We start from the raw sequence: 19,607 nt of genomic DNA, 5'->3' as shown, positions 1-19,607 counted from the left end.
TAAAAATAATGTCTGAATAAGGACTTTTGAGGATGAAGGTTGTATCTGCCAACTTGCTTTTAGTTAGTATACGTATATCCTAGGTAGTGAGGATTTTGAGCAATCTCCTCATCCTGTAACTAAATATGTGTGTCTACACAAAATGCCAGTGTTTCTCAATGGTGCAGGGACAAGGGGCTGGCTATCAAAATGAGTTGAAAACAGTTGTGATGAAAGTCCATGTCAATTTTTGTCTAATCATGGTGTGTAGTAATGTCACTTTGGTCAGTGCTCTGAGGTGAACTTCTCTGAAATAAGTATGTATACCTACATTAGTTACGTACATTCCTGGAGTTATCTAGAAAGGTCTTTACAATGACATTGCTTACTTATGTTCATGTAGACTTGCTTAAACAGGTCTCATGTGAGTTTTAGTATCGTTTTTGAGTAAAGGGAAGCAAAATAATGTATATTAGTAGACTTCTGAAGGGCTAATTTGAATTCAAACTCCAGAGGTAATGCTTCAGATTGATGCTTTGTACAGAAGAAGGCCTAGACTAGTTTAAAGAGCCTGCAACTCTCTCATAAAAAAGTTTAAGAATATTAGCCTAAAGAATTTATTCTTTGTCAATTTAATTTTAAAAATTATTTAATTATTAGAAGTAGTAGAAACCAGTAGTGCCAGTAGTATACGTACTTGCACTGTACTTATTACCTAGGTTCATTTCTTCCTACCTAAAATGAAGTTATCATCTCCTTACGCAGATACGCGGATTACGACACTCTTTGCTTTGTATGGCAAGAAAGCTGCGGTGATGCGCGAAGTAAACGTGGTTTCGGTTTGAGACGTGTACTTTTTAGTCCAGTCCTTTCTGAACGAAGTCTACATAATTTTTGTCTTTCTCTTTTATAAGTCACTTTAACAGCTAGTATTGCATTAAATGGAGACGTTATCTTCACCTGAACAAAAAAAGATTTTAAGACAAAATCAATATAAATCTTCCCCTTCTTGGAGAGATTCTTATAAGAGGGTAAGCTTATTTATTTGTTGAATAATAGAATTTGTGTAGGTAGCTAAATTTATTGACGCCAATATTTTCCGTTATTGTCATCTGTTATTTTACCTTCATCATAACAGGAATTTGATCGTTTTATGTTGCTTTAATGTGCTGAGTTGCGAAAAAACAATTCTTCCTAATGGACATCGATGTAGGGCATGATAGAAAATGTCTTTAACACTGAAACCTTATATGTTTGGTTTTCAAAGGAAATTATAATCGTTGATAATTATTGCTTTGCTGTATACAGGGGACTGGATACTTGGGAACAGAGTTGCGACTGATTCGGAAATATAAAAAGTATATATCTCATCCAACATAAACGGTGCTTCAAAAGATATTGTTTGTGTCTCGCAAATTATAAATATAACAGTTGATAAGAGTGTGATCATACCTGCCAACTCTCACGCATTGGGCGTGAGGCTCACGCAATCACCCCAAAGAAAAAATGGAAATGCGTAAGATTTTTGCCCCAATTTCCACAATTTTATATATACTATCATTGATACATCAATTGCCCCAAAACCAAATCTCACGCATTGCTCCACTCTTGGGTTGGCAGGTCTAGGTGTGATCCTTTCATGCATCTGTGTATACAAACGTATTTTCTGGCATGATGATATTTTTGGTGGATTAAATTGTTCAAACGCAACTATCAGTAGTCTATGTGCACGATAAAATTAGTCCAGTAACCTACTTCTTGCTGACATAATTAATATTTCATGTAGGTATGTGCAATAAAATATTTACTATTTTGTAGAGATGTTTGGAAAATCTTCGAAAAAGTCGAGAAAACTTTGTAAGAAAGTTTAGATCTGCATCACTAGATACAAAAAATTCTCAACCAACAGTAGATGATGTAATGACGGAAGAGTGGAACAGGCTGCGAAAAGATCACTCCGAACTTCCAACGTGTACAGAGTTACTTTTCTCAACCGATGATGAAGTTAGATACATAAATTCTATCATGGAAGAGATACAAGCAGCTCTCAAAACAGAAGGTAATTTTTGCTTTTGTCAGTTTTACTATCATCTGTGCAATTGCATTTTTATTACAGGCATTATTTAAGCTGTGTTCACAGTAGGATTTAGTGACCAAATTTGGGTATTTGCAAAGGAAGTTGGCATATGATTAATTGTTTGCATTAGCAATTTGTAATGCTGTGTTTTTGTTTTTTTGGCGTTGACCAATAGAAGTAATTATTGATCAGCCAATGGTAATAGTGTATTTTAGTCGGCACATCCAGCTATGGCGCGTTACAGTGCCTCGCGCTCCGTGTTCACAACTCGAGTTGTACAACACGAAACGCGAGTTTGTAAAAGTAAGGCGCAATATATTGGTATTACGGTAGCATAACCGTAGATCTGGTTATATTAACAATGGTACATCAATAGGCACCCATTAGCTAATAGAAATTAAACTATGTATGAATGTACTGTAAAACTAGAGCTAATGGCGAATTATAGTGTCCCAAGTTTGCAACTCGAGTTGTACAACTCAAGTTATATTTACAAACTCGAGTTTGTAAATATAGCTCGAGTTGTACAACTCGAATTACACAACTCGGGTTCATCAAAAATGCAGGCCAAGTTCTTTCAACAGCAACTCGAGTTCAACAACTCGAGTTCAACAACTCGAGTTCAACAACTCGAGTTCAACAACTCGAGTTCAACAACTCGAGTTCAACAACTCGAGTTCAACAACTCGAGTTCAACAACTCGAGTTCAACAACTCGAGTTCAACAACTCGAGTTCAACAACTCGAGTTCAACAACTCGAGTTCAACAACTCGAGTTCAACAACTCGAGTTCAACAACTCGAGTTCAACAACTCGAGTTCAACAACTCGGCTTGAGAACATGAAACGTGAAGCATTGTAAGGCGCCATACTAAACAACTCATCATTTCATTTTCTCTAGCTATATTTTTTATATGGAATTTTTTTTGGTGCATCATTAAACGTCGTTGACATAATTTCTATGTTTGTTCATTTTTGGTGTTCATTCAGTTTCTTGTCAGATTCTAGAAAGAGAATTCTTTTTTCCATTTGAAAAATAAGTGGCTGGCCCCAGCGTAGATTGTTTTTTAGTTTGCTTTTTACATTCTACAATTGTTTTTGTCTCTTTATATTTATATAAATATGCGCAAATATCGCCAATATATATAATTTAAATATATATTTAAATTATTATTATTAATCAATTATTAAATTTTATATAATATGCGCAAATGCAGTTCTGTAAATGAGACACCCCAATTACTCACTTTGCTTTTTTACAAACCCGGGTTAGTTTTGCTACAAGAGTTAGTCGTTAGAACACAACTTGAGTTCATCAAAAACCCAGGCCGAGTTCTTTGAACAGCAACTCGAGTTGTACAACTTGAGTTGCGAACATGCAACGCGAGGCACTGTAAGGCGCCATATCCAGCGCATATCAGTGTTATTTAGTTTTCTGGCAAGCTAATACGTTATGATAGATTATCAGGTGTGCCAATACAGCACAGAGAATAGCTACATGCACAATAATGATAGAACTCTGGATGTTGTCCTACCTAACTCTAAGCAAGCTGTATGTCTTGCAATCCTGAACTTCTGTATTCAACTGACTACAGATCCATGCAGTATACAATAGACAAGAGAAGACATAAACACTATTTAATAAGACAGTTATGCAATCACTTGAACAATAGACAAAGAGGAGGTAAAGGTATAAACAAATATATAATAAGACAGTTAGACAACCACAGAATGTTTAAGACAATGAAATCACTACAAGAAAGTACATGTATTATGACACAGTTACTCCAAGTATCTGTGATACTATGATTAAGTAATTGCAGTCAACTAAAGCACACAAAATGTATACAACCACAGATGTTGTGGGTTTGAATCCCGTGTGGAGTGATTTTTTTAACCTCCAACCGTGGCTCTGTACGAACATGGCTTATATTGTAGTACTAGATGAATGCCCTGCGTTGCATGAGTAATGACAAATGGCTTATAAACATTAACATTACCTACTACTGTAACGTTACGTGTGACGCAACATCCGTCGTTATGCATATTTTAACTGATGTAATGAATATCTTCACCATTATTGATTGCTATGCTTAGTTGAATGCTGTAGTCTGATGGATAAGCTCATGGTCTCCAAAACTGGAAGTTCCAGGATTAAATCCTCTGCGAAGCGAATATTTCGTTGCTAAAACTTTATCGCTATAACTGGAAAGACACTCACATTTATATACATAGATCAGTTAGTACGATGTCATGCTTACATTAAATACATGAGGAGTTAGTTAAAACAGCTGTTTTTGTTGACACCCATCAAGTTTACATGCTGAACAAACAAAAATAACGATAAATATAATAAATCATAACAAAGTCTGTAAATGTGCTGAAGTAAAAGGGATAAACTTAAAAATAAACAGACATAGTACTAGAAATTCCCCTGTCATACAGCCCATGACTAAAGTGATAATGGAAAAAGAAAGGGTACTGCTGGTTGAGAAATGCAATATTAGCAGTCAAACAGCAGTGCAGTGCAATAGGAGAACTGCAATGGTAGTTGTAATGGTAGTTGTAATGTACTGGGTGTTATTATGTACAACAAACAGCAATAATGAAAGGAAAAGATGATATGTTTATATCTCTCCCTCTGCAATAGGAGAAATGCAATATTAAAAGTAAAATGGCAAGCTGCTGTGTAATATACATACATACATACATACATACATACATACATACATATATATATATATAGCTGAGGGACTGTATAACATTGGTCATAGCAACCAATATCAAGAGGTTGTGATATTGATCTAGATTTCTGTATTTATATCTAAAAAATTATGCCGAATTTAAAAATCTAAACAGATTTTAGCTGGTTGTCATAGAAATAGATGTGTATCTATAAGAAAATGTAGGCCTATTACTTAATTTTGCAGATATTAAAAACGATTTGGCAGTACCGCAAAATTGGGCACAGCTGTAGTACCATCAACAAATACTTTAGAAAAGAAATAACAGTAACATATTGCACGCCATCGGTCACTATACACTTCGATCTTGTAAATTCGAATGATTATTCTTATAACTAAATCTTATAAAATCGAATAATTACTCTTACAATTAAATATTGTAATAATCTTATAAGAATTGTTAGAACAATATCATCATCATTTCCTTTACTTTTACTGCTTTGGACATCAGTTGGAATACCACAGTACTCATTATAAGTATTCAAAGTGTCAGAGTCTGGTAGAACCGGCAAAAAGAAACAATTACTTTTCAGTACTTCTACGTTAATTATATATTGTATCGTTATAAATCGTTAAAATAGAAAATAATCGTTGGAAAAATATCGCCATTTCCTTTACTTTCACTGCTTTGGACATCAGTTGGAATACCAAAGTATTCATTATAAGTGTCCAAAATGTTAGAGTCCAGTAGAATTGGCAAAAAAACGATTACTTTTCAGTACTTCAACGTTAATTACAGAAACCTTCGGCAGTTGGACAATGTGATAGACTAGTAAAATGTGCACAACTTAATAGTTCTACTCTCTGTTGCACCGCCTTATCGGCGTTTCGTTGGCCGGTCTTAATTTTGATTAAAATAGGCTTGGCAAGTTTTTATTTCGATTTTAGGCCAAATTAATCTGTCTATTTATGTATAATCCGATCAGATGGGTTAGTTTTAAGATATTGTAGTAACCTTTTAAAGACTTGGTAACATGTTTAAATAAGTTTACATGTGTTTTGTATCATTATTATACTTAAACGACTCTACACAAAAATGGTTAAATTTGTTGAAGAGATTTCAGTACAAGGGTTTGGTCACGGCCGTTAACGGATAATTTTTCGTGAGTTGTGTGCACATATGCATTTATCATAAATCTCCCAAACAATCGCTTTGGTCGTGGGAAAATTTATGCTATTTCTTTTGAAAACCTAATGGCTGCTTTTAATAACGTAAACAGCCATTGGGTTTGCTACGAAACATGGTTTTGAATTCAACTTCTCATTTCTTGCTTCTCTAGACCTTGTTATATCACCACTCAACAGTCGCCCCTACCGAATACATACACGAGGTGAATTACTGGCGTTGCACAAGTAATAGAATAAATACCCAATGAATTTGAGTAACTTACCTGGTAAGCCTGTAGCTTAAGCTAGTCTAAATGTTTACTATAATAACAGTTGTGAAGCCAGCTTGACGTTACATGTAATGACGCTTTGCATAAGGTTAAGCTGGCCAATAGTATTTTCGCAAGCGCTGGATAAGTTTGTGCCCTTATTATATCATAGTATGGGAAGGACAGCATAGTGTATTGGCTCAGCTCGTCCATGTGCAGACCAGGAGGTTCTGAGTTCAAATCCATTGCGAAGCCAATTTTTCATTCCTAAAACTATTTTTATAACTGGACAGACGAACTACAGAGATTCATACTCATAGATTACCATAACTAGCCGAATGGTCGGCATTGAATGGGTTATAAAAATCCGCTTATAAACAGTTGTAGGTAATCTAGTTGTCTGCCTCTTGCCATTAGCCTGGCACATTGCCAATGGTGAATTTGAGTAAGCCAGTATTGCTAAACTCACTAATAAGAGCTGTGAGACCAAGCATAAAATGGTGTTGCACCATAACGCAGAGCGGTATGTGTATTTTCACCCACGTATGACATATATTGCCCAATGAATCCATCAATCTTGCGTGGCTCAATAGTTGAGCATATTGTCTGGGGAACGGGAGGTTCGGAGATCAAATCTTCTGCGATATGGATTCCTCAGTTTAAGATTTTAATAGCTGCATGCATGCTTTTCACGTGGACAATTGTATTATTTGGTGTAGGAATCATCCCTACATTCTCTTTCCGTTCGGTCAGACAAAGAAAGTCCAATATTTCATTTTGACATTTGTACCACTATCGTCTATCAAAACTTTGAATTCAACAAGTTTATGCTGCAACGGTAACCTCTTTTATGCACACACTTCCGTGTACTCATTGTTTATTTGCTCTCTTGATTTATTTGAACTGCACAAAAACACTTTTCTCATTATATGAAGTTCAAAAGTTAGAATGGTAAATGTTTTATATGTTAAATACAAATAAGTTTTCTGCGCAAAGATTTTTATTATCTGGTCAAGGTCGGGCATTCATCTAGTAGCGCACAAAGGAGGTTGTCACTTAGTGACACTTGGAAATAGTGACTGTGTAATGACCAAAGGACAGTCCCAATCTAGTATAGCCAAACAGTTCTGATATTGGCTTATTCTAGCGCAGAAGGGTTGCGGGTGATTATCCCAGATGCGGTTGGTGTGACTCACAATATGATGGTTAACGATGAATTAACAACTCACGAAATTGTTTTATATAAATCCAATTTCAATTAGTCACCGGTTTTATGCGGTTTTTGTTTTTTAATCCAATGTATATTGTGTCAGTGTTTGCCTATTGAGATGCTGATTGTTATTTGAAGCTGCCTGTTGAATACCGTAATAGGTATCAGGGTATATCAACTCCGATATTGCTGCTTATTACAGAAGAATCCCTTCTAGAAATGTACACGGAAGACTATGAAGCTAGCCTATGCGCCTCTATTGACCAGCTAGGTTCAAACAGAGTTATATGTCCTGTTTGCAAAAAGTATGTAGCCATTGCTCTGTGTATTAGATATTTACTGTTTGCTCAATTTAGCCCTCGCCCGATGTTCTTTAAAATGGTTGCATTGGATGTACGTAATATTTGGAACAGCAACTATATGCACCATTTATTTGTTTAAGTCTTGTTCATTTTATAAAAACTGATTAAAAGTTATTCCGTCATCAGCACATCGGATTATTTAGAGTGTCTTTGAGGTTATGAAAAAGCATAAAAAATTTTCTTTTTGTGACTAATAATAATTATTTTACTTGAGAGTTGCTTTTTCAGGCCTGCCAGCGAGCAGTTAAGATAGCATAACTCTACGTCAACCATAAATCGTATCGTATTTTTATTGGATCGAGGTCTTACATGCACAAAGTTTCATTTTAAATACCATGAAATACAGACTCATTTGTTGTTACTTCTACAGTTCTTGTGCCTTGTAAATGCTGAGGAGACAGTTCATTTTTGTTCACAAGTATATTGAAGGCCTTTCTTTTTAGTTTCAATTTTTTTTCTAGAAAGCCAGTAAAATATCGTACATATTTGTTTCAGATTTCAGTTCAATGCAATAAAAATATTTTTTGAACTACTAAAATGATGCAGGTACGCAGGCATTTAATGAGCTACACATATAAATTTATAGTTTAAAAATTTATATGGCCAATTTAAAATTAGCCTTTCTAATTTTAAATTGGCCATATTTTAAATTTTAAATTTTAAATTGGCATTAAAATCATTTCTATTTAAAAGAGGTTTCAAAGATTTTTAACTGCTTCTTTAAAAGCTTCAGGACGAGTCTGATCCATGTTAAGGTTCACATTAGTCAGTCGGCCCTCTCAATCCGCTTGTAGTATAGCTAAGATCTGCCTCTCTTCCAGGTTCACGCTGTTCATGAACAAACATGTTGTTTTCTGCAAGTGCGGAATCCGAATCAACACTGAGGTGAGTCGGACAAGCGACTAAAACAAATTTTATGTTTAGATTAAGAGAATATTTTATAGTAAAATGTTTAATGAGTACTCCTTATATAACATCATACAACAAGTAGACCTGTAAACTAGTGGCTTGCAGAATATGTTACTAAATATATCGGTCTCTAGCACTGACATCATCAGCAGATAATAATTTTGTCATTTTATTCTGCTTACCTCATGGTATATTAATGGTTGTCACTGTGTGTAATTGACATTTCATTATACTATCTTTGTGGCTTCTGTCCTGCTTATAACATTTATTTATTGTTTTATATGCTTGCGGTATGATGGCTGTCAAATGGCACAGACTTATGCAAAACTTGAATAATATGTCTGATTGGTTTTTAGTACAGCATTGTACAGACTTGTGAGAGTTTTGTACTATTTGCAGTGACGCGCAAAATAAATTGGACTTTTTGCTGGAAAACTACAATTCTCATTTACAACATTGTTACTCATTGTGAATTTAATCAATAGCAATAAATTATATAGTAAATTAATCCTTGTTTTGTCCTGTTTTAAATATGTAAACCAAACAGTTGTAAAATTATTTTTTTTAATGATCATGTGTGGTAAATTCTGAATGTTTCATTGTTTTTATGGGTTGAAGATAACAAGCTGTACAGAAATGATCACCCCACATACATTTTATTTACTTTTTCAAAGCCACATATCATAAGTGTATGACTGGCAAAAGCAAACAAAAATTTTCGTTATCTTCAGCTATTAAAAAAATGAAATGTTCAGAATTTAGCTTACGTAATCATTAAAAAACACGATTCTACAGCTGTTTGGTTTACATATTTCAAATTAGGACAAAATGAGAATCAAGTTAACATATAATTTATGGTTATTGACTGAGTTAACAATGAGTAACCATGTTATAAATGAGGATTTTAGTTTTCTAATAAAGGGGTTCAGTTTATTTCGCACATCACTGTAGCTAGCAATCTCAAATGTTATGTGTTGGTAGCATTACTACTATGAATGTATGGCTAGTTAACAAGACGGATATACATAGTCGTGTATGGATTATATGAAGGAGGATGCGCTGACTCTAGAAGATGTCAAGCTGTCGATAGAGCGAGCTGTAGACATCCATGAGAAGGCGTGTGAGCAGACAGCCGTGTTTAGCACCGTACAGATGTATGGAATAGACAATCTCCTTATGACTTGTAATGTGAGTTGAAATCAGATATTTAGTTAACATCTGACAGACCTCCGTATTGCTGCCGAGTGTAGGTAGCACTCGGCAGCAATGCTGAAGTAACTTGTCCATTAATTCAGCATTGAAAATATTTGGGTGTGTGAAAGAGCATGCGATGTCTCAAACAAGAGTATTTATAGCAGTCGTAACATAGACCTGGGACAGGACTTTCGATTAGAGGGTGCGAGCGGTTGTTCTCTGGTGTTTAAGGAATCAATTTTTATCACTTTTATACATCAAAAATAAATATCGTAAAGCGATCAATCCTGAAAATGATCTGCACATTTTGGTCACCCAAAAGAAGCCAAGTTTTGATCAGAAAAAGCAAAGGTAGGAAAACAGTCAAAAATCATAAAGTGAGTTATTTTTATATGTAGCTGGGGTGGGAAAATGTTAGACTCTAATCAGAATAACCTTCCAATAACATATTGTTTTTATATATTCCAAGTATGTCTGTTTTTATTAGGCTTCGAGCCTTTTTGTTTAATTAAAAACAAGGGGGGTGCGAGATCGCCCCCGTCAGTCTTCGCGGATTCGGCGATGAAAACAAAAGGAAGCGCTGACCTGGAACATGTTGTTTCTTACTGTCAGTTTCTATTTTGAAATTGAGCATAATAATCTGATACAGTCAAACCTTTATTTATTGCACTTCCGGCGTGAAAAATTTAGGCAAATATTTGATTCTAGACTCAAAGAAATTTTAATAAATGATGCTTGAGGTTTCTTGAAGCATAGAAAATATCTCAAGGTAAAAATTAATAAAATAATGCTTGCTGATATCAGCAAAATTAGTTGAAGCTTCGCTGATGTCAAGTTATAGTAGGTTATGCTATATATCTCTATCATCAATCGACTATGACCTAATTTCGCCAATCACTAAGACAAACACCTTTTTTATTGATTACGTTCTTGTTATTAAAAGATTTTAAACTCATGTCTTGTCATTATATGTAATTAATTCAATTACCTACAGTATTTATTAATGAATGATCACAGGCGTCTAGGTTATGGAATTAATCAGTGTATTCTTACGAGAATATTAAACCCAACATAAGGAGTTTTCATACGCGAAGCAGATTCAGTTGTGATGATTTAACTCTATTATTTTAATATCCTTGAGATTTCAACGTTATTATAATTAGCCTGAGCCCAATCAGAGTGGCATTCGTTTCTATCCATTTCAATTTTTTTCCAAAGGTGCTTTAGTTATTAGTTGCTGTTCAACAACAGGCCTGTTTGGTATAGACAGAAAGTTCACTAAATCTTTCCTATAATAAGTGCTGTGTCTATCCATCTCAAGCATGCTTGGAAGTTAGGAAAAAGTTTACTTTCAATGGGATTCGAACTCGAGACTTTCAGCTTGATAGGCCAATACTTTACCGTCTGTGGCAATCAACCACCTCGTCCCATTTTGGAATATCTTTGCAGTTAGTTGCTACTGCCAGGTGACAATGTTCACCATCTTCTTTGCATAATGGCGTACACAGCAGTATGATTGTTATTTTGTTTCAAGCATGCTCTCTCCTTTTAGGTATGCGACTACATGCATATAGTTGTCTAGAGGAGAAGGCGGTGCTATCTGGGCTTTGAAGAGACTCTTTCAAGTCTAATTTGCCGATACAGTTGCAATGGGCATCATACAAATGCTTTTTGAATCTTTATTTTTTAAGAGACTTTTTAATGGTTACATGCAGTAAATAACATTAAGTGTAATATATTAGTTATAACTCAACTATTCATAAGACCTTGTCACCATTTATAACCCTGGAATATATGAATATTATCATGCAGTGTTTCTTCCCAACCACACAGAATGTAGAATAAGTTCAAAGACTGTGGAGCTGAAGCCGTGTTAAGCCATTCAGGAGGTCATGTCCGAGCTTGCATGTTTGAGGCTTATATCTTATGATTATGGCCATCTTGATGGAATGCAAGCATGTGCTCAGCAAAGCTGAAAAAACAAAAACATGGCATAATTGATTATAAAAGCATGAATGTGGCCATGAGCTAGTAAAACTGGGCTATTCCAGCCATTAAAATCAAATAATTTATTGCTGGATTTATAGAATGAATTTTTGTATCTTACTACATAGCATACTCCCTCCTCACTGAAGTCTTACTACATAGCATACTCCCTCCTCACTGAAGTCTTACTACATAGCATACTCCCTCCTCACTGAAGTCTTACTACATAGCATACTCCCTCCTCACTGAAGTCATACTACATAGCATACTCCCTCCTCACTGAAGTCTTACTACATAGCATACTCCCTCCTCACTGAAGTCTTACTACATAGCATACTCCCTCCTCACTGAAGTCTTACTACATAGCATACTCCCTCCTCACTGAAGTCTTACTACATAGCATACTCCCTCCTCACTGAAGTCATACTACATAGCATACTCCCTCCTCACTGAAGTCTTACTACATAGCATACTCCCTCCTCACTGAAGTCTTACTACATAGCATACTCCCTCCTCACTGAAGTCTTACTACATAGCATACTCCCTCCTCACTGAAGTCTTACTACATAGCATACTCCCTCCTCACTGAAGTCTTACTACATAGCATACTCCTTCTTCACTGAAGTCTTATTACATAGCATACTCCCTCCTCACTGAAGTCTTACTACATAGCATACTCCCTCCTCACTGAAGTCTTAATACATAGCATACTCCCTCCTTACTGAAGCCTTACTACATAGCATACTGCCTCCTCACTGAAGTCTTACTACATAGCATACTCCTTCCTCACTGAAGTCTCACTACATAGCATGCTCCCTCCTCACTGAAGTCTTACTACATAGCTTACTGCCTTCTCACTAAAGTCTTACTACATAGCTTACTGCCTCCTCACTGAAGTCTTACTACATAGCATACTCCTTCCTCACTGAAGTCTTACTACATAGCATACTCCCTCCTCACTGAAATCTTACAACATAGCATACTCCTTTCTCACTGAAGTCTTACTACATAGCATACTCCCTCCTCACTGAAGTCTTACTACATAGCATACTGCCTCCTCACTGAAGTAAGCAGAGCCATTCATTTAAAGGTTTTGAAAGGATTCAGTAAAGTTTCGGCTAATATGAGGTTTGAGACCAAATGCATGGGCATAGATCTGTCACTCATTAAAGCTCACCAGAATTTAGTGGTATTTCGTACAAATATTGTGAGGTCATTTAACACTGACCTTGACACACATTAAGAAATTGTTTGGTTAATCAGCATTCAAAATCTACGATTATATTTCACCTCGACACTGCTTAGGAGAGTAACAGTACTAGAGCCTGGCAGTTCCAAAGATACTGGATCTTAGCAGAAATATTTTATGCAGTTGAACTGCTAATAAAAACTCACACATTATTATTTCACTTGAAGTGTTTGATCCTGTTTACTACCAAATACTAAACATTTAATTAAGCACTTAAGACAGGAGCTTAATTTCATCATATATAAGTAGATACAGGGGAGTTGCAGGTTCAATTGCCGAAAACGGGAAATAACCTACGAAAATATAAAAGAAAATTAGAACTCCGTCTAACATAGTTGGAAAGAAATTAAGACATTTATAAAGCTACCTTTGCTCGCACTGCTGGGTGTCACTCGTGTCCATATTAGCCATCTTGTAGAGACACTAAAACCACATGAGATAAATAGATGTATGAACATGCTGGAAGATTTCCAGGGAGAAGAACCAATTGACAAATCTGCTAAGTAGAGCAACATCTAAAGCTGCAGCATGTTTACATTTTGTGTTTTAATTTATCAGTATATTTAGCCACATTTCATCAATCATCTCATTATTGCAAGCAAGTTGAAATAATAACACTATAATAATAATGATGGTAATGCTGGCTTGAAGCATCGCTGTAGATTTAAACTCAGTGATCACCTAAACTTTCAAGTCAACAAATGAAAAAGTAAACAAATGATTGGAACAGTTTTGTTGTAAAAGATATATTTTCATAGCACTAAAAAATTACTTTAAATCTACTGGGGGAAACTCCCAGTAGATTTAAACCTAAACTTCCTATTCATAGCAGGTACAATGCAAGTGAGCTGCCGCTTTACTGATTTAGGCTAACATACTAGATGCACGAAAAATTTGCACTGCTGACAGATAGCTTAGCACAGTTCTTTGGTAAACAATATAATCTACATGTAGCTCATACCAGACAGTCAAACGTAATACAGAGTGCAACATATCAACATAGAACTAACGTTTGGTACCACAAATACGGTGCAATTTTTTTTCAACTCGGTCGACAGCAGAGACATAGTAACAGTCGATAACATTTTTGGCTAGGATGCTAATGATTTGCAGGAAAGTGTGACTGCACATTTATACTAGAAATAACCTTTTGAAGGCATCAAATGAAATAAACTAATTAAATTTAAACTACATGTACAATGATTTGGAGCTGAATGTGTTGAGTAACTGTTTCACTGCTGCCAATAAACGTCCGCTGTTATCACTTGGATAATAAAGACTTACCAGAAACACAAGGAGGTGAAGCAGCATGGCATACACAAAGGCAAAAGTTCTTGCTGCCGCACTTCCCATGACGAATCGCCCCTACAATGAACAACAGCATAACATGTTAACTTAATATTACTATACATTGAGTGACTAGACCAAACACTAGCACAACATACCTCATGCATTGCACATCATATTAATAATGATTAAAACAACTTACTATTCCAAGAGTTATCTTCTCATGCAGCTTCAAATTTCCATACCTCCGGTTTCTTTCCTAAATACCAAAAGTTGTATAAAGTCAAGCCTCTTTCACAAACAAGACTACCCTATGTTGCAAAAGTGAATCTTTAGAAAAATAATATAATAATATCCTTATACCAAAGCTTTGATTAAGAGGTATCTGTATGTTAAAAATGAATACTTATTTTAAATACACACCAATATATTGTATTGTACAGTATTGGCACATTAAACAGTATCAGAAGTATTCTCTGAGTAAATCTTAAAGGTTGACTTGCAACAAAATTCACATTACAGTTATTTGATATCAAAAGATTCACCATGTCTTACTCTGATGTGTTGTAGGTGCAAAATATGTGGAAATGTGATTACAAGCTCTTAAGAGCTCAAAAGCGAACAGTTAATTGCAGCCATCACGAAAATGCCGTAGATTAGAATCCCTTTCCAAAACGGCTCAAATGGGACATAGCTGAACAAAATGGCTTTTGTTTACACTTTCATGCAACCTCATTCGTCAAAATATTTTCACAAATATACTTCTCGCATTTAATAAAACCATGTTTATTGTCCTTATGTGTCTATTTCATCATCATTGTAATGCTGTCATTCTGAGCACTGATATCTCAAAATCTACTGTAAAAATTCGTTTAATTTTTTAACTTTAGCTCAAAGGATTGTACATCATCCTCTGACAAACATAACAAGCCTGTTGATCACCTGTGATAGTCGAAAAATGCTTCAAAAATTGTTCGCGCTATTTGGCAGGAAGTATGTGTCACATGATCAGATTACGACTAGATGATTAGACCAATCTGAAATGAAACTGTAAAGTAGCAAGCATCTATATTTGATACGGGCTTTTCGGTAAAACCCAAAGTGTTTGTCATAAACTAGTGCTACGAGAAGTTTTATATTGAGCCTGATAACATCACGTGTCAGAACAATAACCAAATTTCTTGAGTACGTCAGAGAAATAAATTGATTCCAACCTACGACGTTTTCGTGATGGTGGCGATTAACTGTTCGTTTTTGAACTTTTAAGAGCTTGTAATCACATTTCCACATATGTTGCACCTACAACACAGCAAAGTAAGACATGGTGAATCTTTTAATACCAAATAACTGTAATGTGAATTTTGTTGCAAGTCAACCTTTAAGGTTTTGATTGATGAGCGGATTTGGTAAATACATGCATTGTTTGATTATTTGAATATTTGGGCAGCAACATATTGAGATGGACTTTCTTTAGTCTGTAAATAATATTCCTATCAACTCCACCATGGCTGGGGAGCTATTCAATGAGTTTTATAAACATGGCTCCCTATCAGCCATCACATTTACAAATTAAAATTTTAAAGGCCGATAGTTTATGTAGCCTGAAGTCTGTATGTCTGTATGTCTGAAGTGGAGAGAGATTCTTGGGGACTCTCTGTCATGCCAGGAGGATAGTGTACAGGGCCAATGGCCCTGCTCGCCGCTCACAGGGTGAGTCTGAGACAGGCGCTGCACCCTCTCAGTAGAGTTGGGTCCGGGGGTACTTCCCCGGAAATTTTTTTAGCATGAATGCCCCTAAATTATGCTGTTTTCCATAACTTAAAACCCTGTGTTGTGTTCAGTAAGAAATTAAAAGCGGGCTTAGCTGCACAACCTGTGTGCTCTATGACTATGGAGACTCCAGGTTGTGATGTGAGTGAGTCAAAAAACCCTATGGACAGTCCACATAGACCCCAGACACAAGACAGTCCCATCTCCAAACCACCATTAATATTATTATATGATAAGCTCAGTCACTCACTATTTTTTAAATACACTCTAAATTCATGACAGTCACTAATTCTTACTCCCCTTTAAAGAAGTTATCTATTGGCCCATGCTGTTTCGTTATGAATTGAAAGAAACGAAGAAACTAGTATAATAAGCAAGAATTTATTCAAAACTACCATCCAAAACACAAGAGAAGAATCCAAGCAATGATTAATCTTAAGCTATTCGAGGATTCCACAGGGCGACCAGCACAGTGTCCCGTCAATTGTGTCGGTTGATAGAAAACTGATCGGTTCTTAGGTGTTTAACAAAACAATCTAGTTGATCCGCTATAATAGCAAAGAACTGACTGAAGAAATTAAAGATCAGTAGCGTAATTCTCTCGTCCCGAAAACGGGCACTGTTTTCGGTGTAATGAACTCGAGCTAATATAAGTTCAGGAAGAAAAGGAAAAAAACGTTGTGTGAATATTTCACTTCATTCTGGTTTTACCGCATTTAATAAGATATGAGCAACCTTATATGAGGGGGTACGCGTCCTAGGAGTACCCCCACTAATTCTTCTTAGGGGTACGCCGTACCCCTGCGTACCCCCCCATTTCGAACACTGTATGTAGCTAACACTAGTTCATATTCATCACAATGTTGGCTGAAATAATTTTGCATCAGTTCATGTGTTGATGACGAGTATTGACTCACAGCATACATATATAGATTAAGTATTAAAAACCTTTTTGTTGAAGTTTGTGAAGGGGTCCAGTTTTTGCTCATACTGCTCTGAATATCTAGCCTCCGTTTCATCAGTCGGTCCAGGTGCAGCACGATTGGATGAGTAGTTTTGTAGGAACTTGATCTTCTCGTAGAGCTTGATGTTGTCTGTTCTGATGCGATCCATCTCATTTTGTTGCAGAAGATTTCTCTGCTGCGAAGCCAGTAGTTCCTGCAGCAAAATACAATAACAAAATAGAAAATGTTTATTAAAGATAATATGACAGTGACAATGTATGCACTTTGCAAAAATGGGCATGGAGCAGACAGCTTTGACTAAACTACAGTTGTTTCCTCTTGAAACAGCTCATAATCGTTTGGCATGCTTGCAAATGAACAGCAATGCCGGTACATGTAAATAACAAACACAAATGATTGTTGTCATACACCTGTGGCTGACTGACTACCAAACTAGTGAAAATAATTTATACTATGAGCAACGCAATATTGTGGTACTATTTTCTGCTGACCAATGCTTTTGACAAACTATTTAAGATTATCTATGCCAAAAGGTATTTAACACTGATACAATCATGGGTATGATGTTATTGCAACAAATTTTTCAGATATGCACTGCTAAGTAATTCCAGTCTATTGCGCATCCCTGTCTATCAATATTAGCATTATTATGTGACTGCTGTCACAACATGAAATTCAACCATTTTTGATAACAGTTGGATTTTTTGTTTGATTTCATGAAATTTATTTAAATATTACAAAAGACTTCACAAACAAAATCTCTTGTTTATACCTGTAATAAAAATGTAAAAACGGCACAATTTTTCAGTATTTCACTATCCGCTATACCACGTGATCATCAGCATCTCATTAGACTTTACGGGCAGATCAAGTGAGATAAATCTATAATTGATTTGGTATAAATATAAGTATGAGGAAACTGTAAGTGTATAAATGCATTAAAATTCTCATGTCACATCCTGAAAGATAAAAGATTTTCTGGTAGTAATCCTGTTGTTAACTTTAAATCATAAAAAGACAAGTCTTAGTAACGTTGAAATGTCTAACATAGACTTAGAATGAGCTAAGATGTGGTAGTCAGAATTAGCCACTGCCACATGTCACTCAACATTGCAATTTCGTTTGTTTTACACTGTGGCAATACTAAGGTAAATCAAAGCCATGGCATACCGTCTCCAATTCCTGAGCTCTTTGTCGGTATCGCTCCCGTTGGCCATGCATTATGGGTAGAAGAGAGTCTGCAGCTGCAACCTTACCAGGTTCAGAAACCTGAGAATCTTTCACAGCCTCTGCGACTAGCTCTGTGCTTTGTGATGGCTCACCCTATAACAGTGCAACACAAAGTAATCGAGGCACATCAACATTCCCGTCAGGTAGAAGGTACCTTACTTGAAATTATATCTGTACCGTTACGGTCGCAGATTTATAAAACATGTATGCATGACAAGAATACCTTTGTAGCTTTGAATAAATACTCGAGCATAATAATAATAAAAATAATAGATCAAATGACTCAAGTACCATGATCTGCAATATCATTAAAACGTTTAAAAATTAATACTTTTTTAACTTTCAAGCTATCTACTTAACGTTGTGCAGATAACTCACGACATTTTCCTGTGTCATGGCTTATTTTACCATCGTTATTATGGCAGTCGTTATGTTCCAAAAATGGATTTGTAAACTTGAAAGTTCATTTATCTTTTACGTTTAGTACTTGAGCAATAATATATTTTCGATTGGTCGACAGCTTTATTCTAAAATGGCTCAGTAACTCAAATCATCCACATATTGGCAAGCTAAACTTACTTAGACACCATTGACAGCATTGAGAGTTACATTAAAAACTTTATGTAGCAATGAACTATACCCACCTCAGCATCGCCTCTGAACATCACAGAGAGGGCATTCACTTTCCTCAGATCATCCTCCAGCTGTCCAATCAGCAACTTCTGCTCCTGACACATCTTAACTGATTCATTGAACTGCTGCACGACTGAGTCATACCGGCCTACAGTTTATCATGTGATGCCAACGCTGTTAGACAATCATAGATGCTTTGCCACACAGAAGTATTAATAACGTACATCAAATTATAAAATATTCCAGTCAAAAACTGACAAACACTGTCTTCAAAAATATGATCCATTTTTAAAAATTCGAGTTTATGTCTTAGCGAGTTTTAAGCTCCTCAACAAACCAGGGCACTCGAGCAATATAAAATATTCCAAGTCTCCATAAAACTTTACCGCAACTGTTAAGTTGTTCCTGTAAGCATTGCTTTGTCTAAACAAATGACATTGAGCACTAAAGGCAATGAGAAATAAAGTACACATTTCATGAAAATGGTCGTCGTACCGAAGGTATTCTTACCCAAAGATGATGCCGTACAACGCATATGGCCATTGCTATAATGGGAAAAGAGTAATAGTGATGTATGAAAGCAGCGTCTCCATAGAGCTTAGACAAGTGAAGTATGATCTAGACAGAGGCAGCAATGA

General features: G+C 35.8%; 2 protein-coding genes across 2 annotated transcripts; one reads left to right on the top strand and one right to left on the bottom strand.

Annotated features, from left to right (window-relative positions):
• Positions 1-824: 824 nt before the first annotated feature.
• LOC137385712 (RPA-interacting protein-like) lies at positions 825-11,771 on the top strand. The gene is made up of 6 exons (XM_068072245.1): positions 825-1,010; positions 1,798-2,038; positions 7,587-7,689; positions 8,568-8,631; positions 9,706-9,843; positions 11,402-11,771. Exons 1-6 carry the CDS (start codon positions 921-923, stop codon positions 11,429-11,431), a joined length of 666 nt encoding a protein of 221 aa, XP_067928346.1. The 5' UTR covers positions 825-920; the 3' UTR covers positions 11,432-11,771.
• LOC137385963 (protein CASP-like) lies at positions 11,767-19,073 on the bottom strand. The gene is made up of 7 exons (XM_068072598.1): positions 18,981-19,073; positions 18,277-18,429; positions 17,090-17,299; positions 14,574-14,630; positions 14,369-14,449; positions 13,452-13,507; positions 11,767-11,821 (listed from the first exon to the last, which is right to left on the bottom strand). The coding sequence occupies exons 1-7, from the start codon at positions 19,071-19,073 to the stop codon at positions 11,767-11,769; spliced, it is 705 nt and encodes a 234-aa protein (XP_067928699.1).
• Positions 19,074-19,607: the final 534 nt, after the last annotated feature.

This window comes from Watersipora subatra, chromosome 1, assembly GCF_963576615.1.
Source record: "Watersipora subatra chromosome 1, tzWatSuba1.1, whole genome shotgun sequence".
Lineage (NCBI taxonomy): Eukaryota > Metazoa > Bryozoa > Gymnolaemata > Cheilostomatida > Watersiporidae > Watersipora > Watersipora subatra.
The sequence above is the reverse complement of the archived record's forward strand: the minus strand, read 5'-3'. Positions and strand labels throughout refer to the sequence as shown.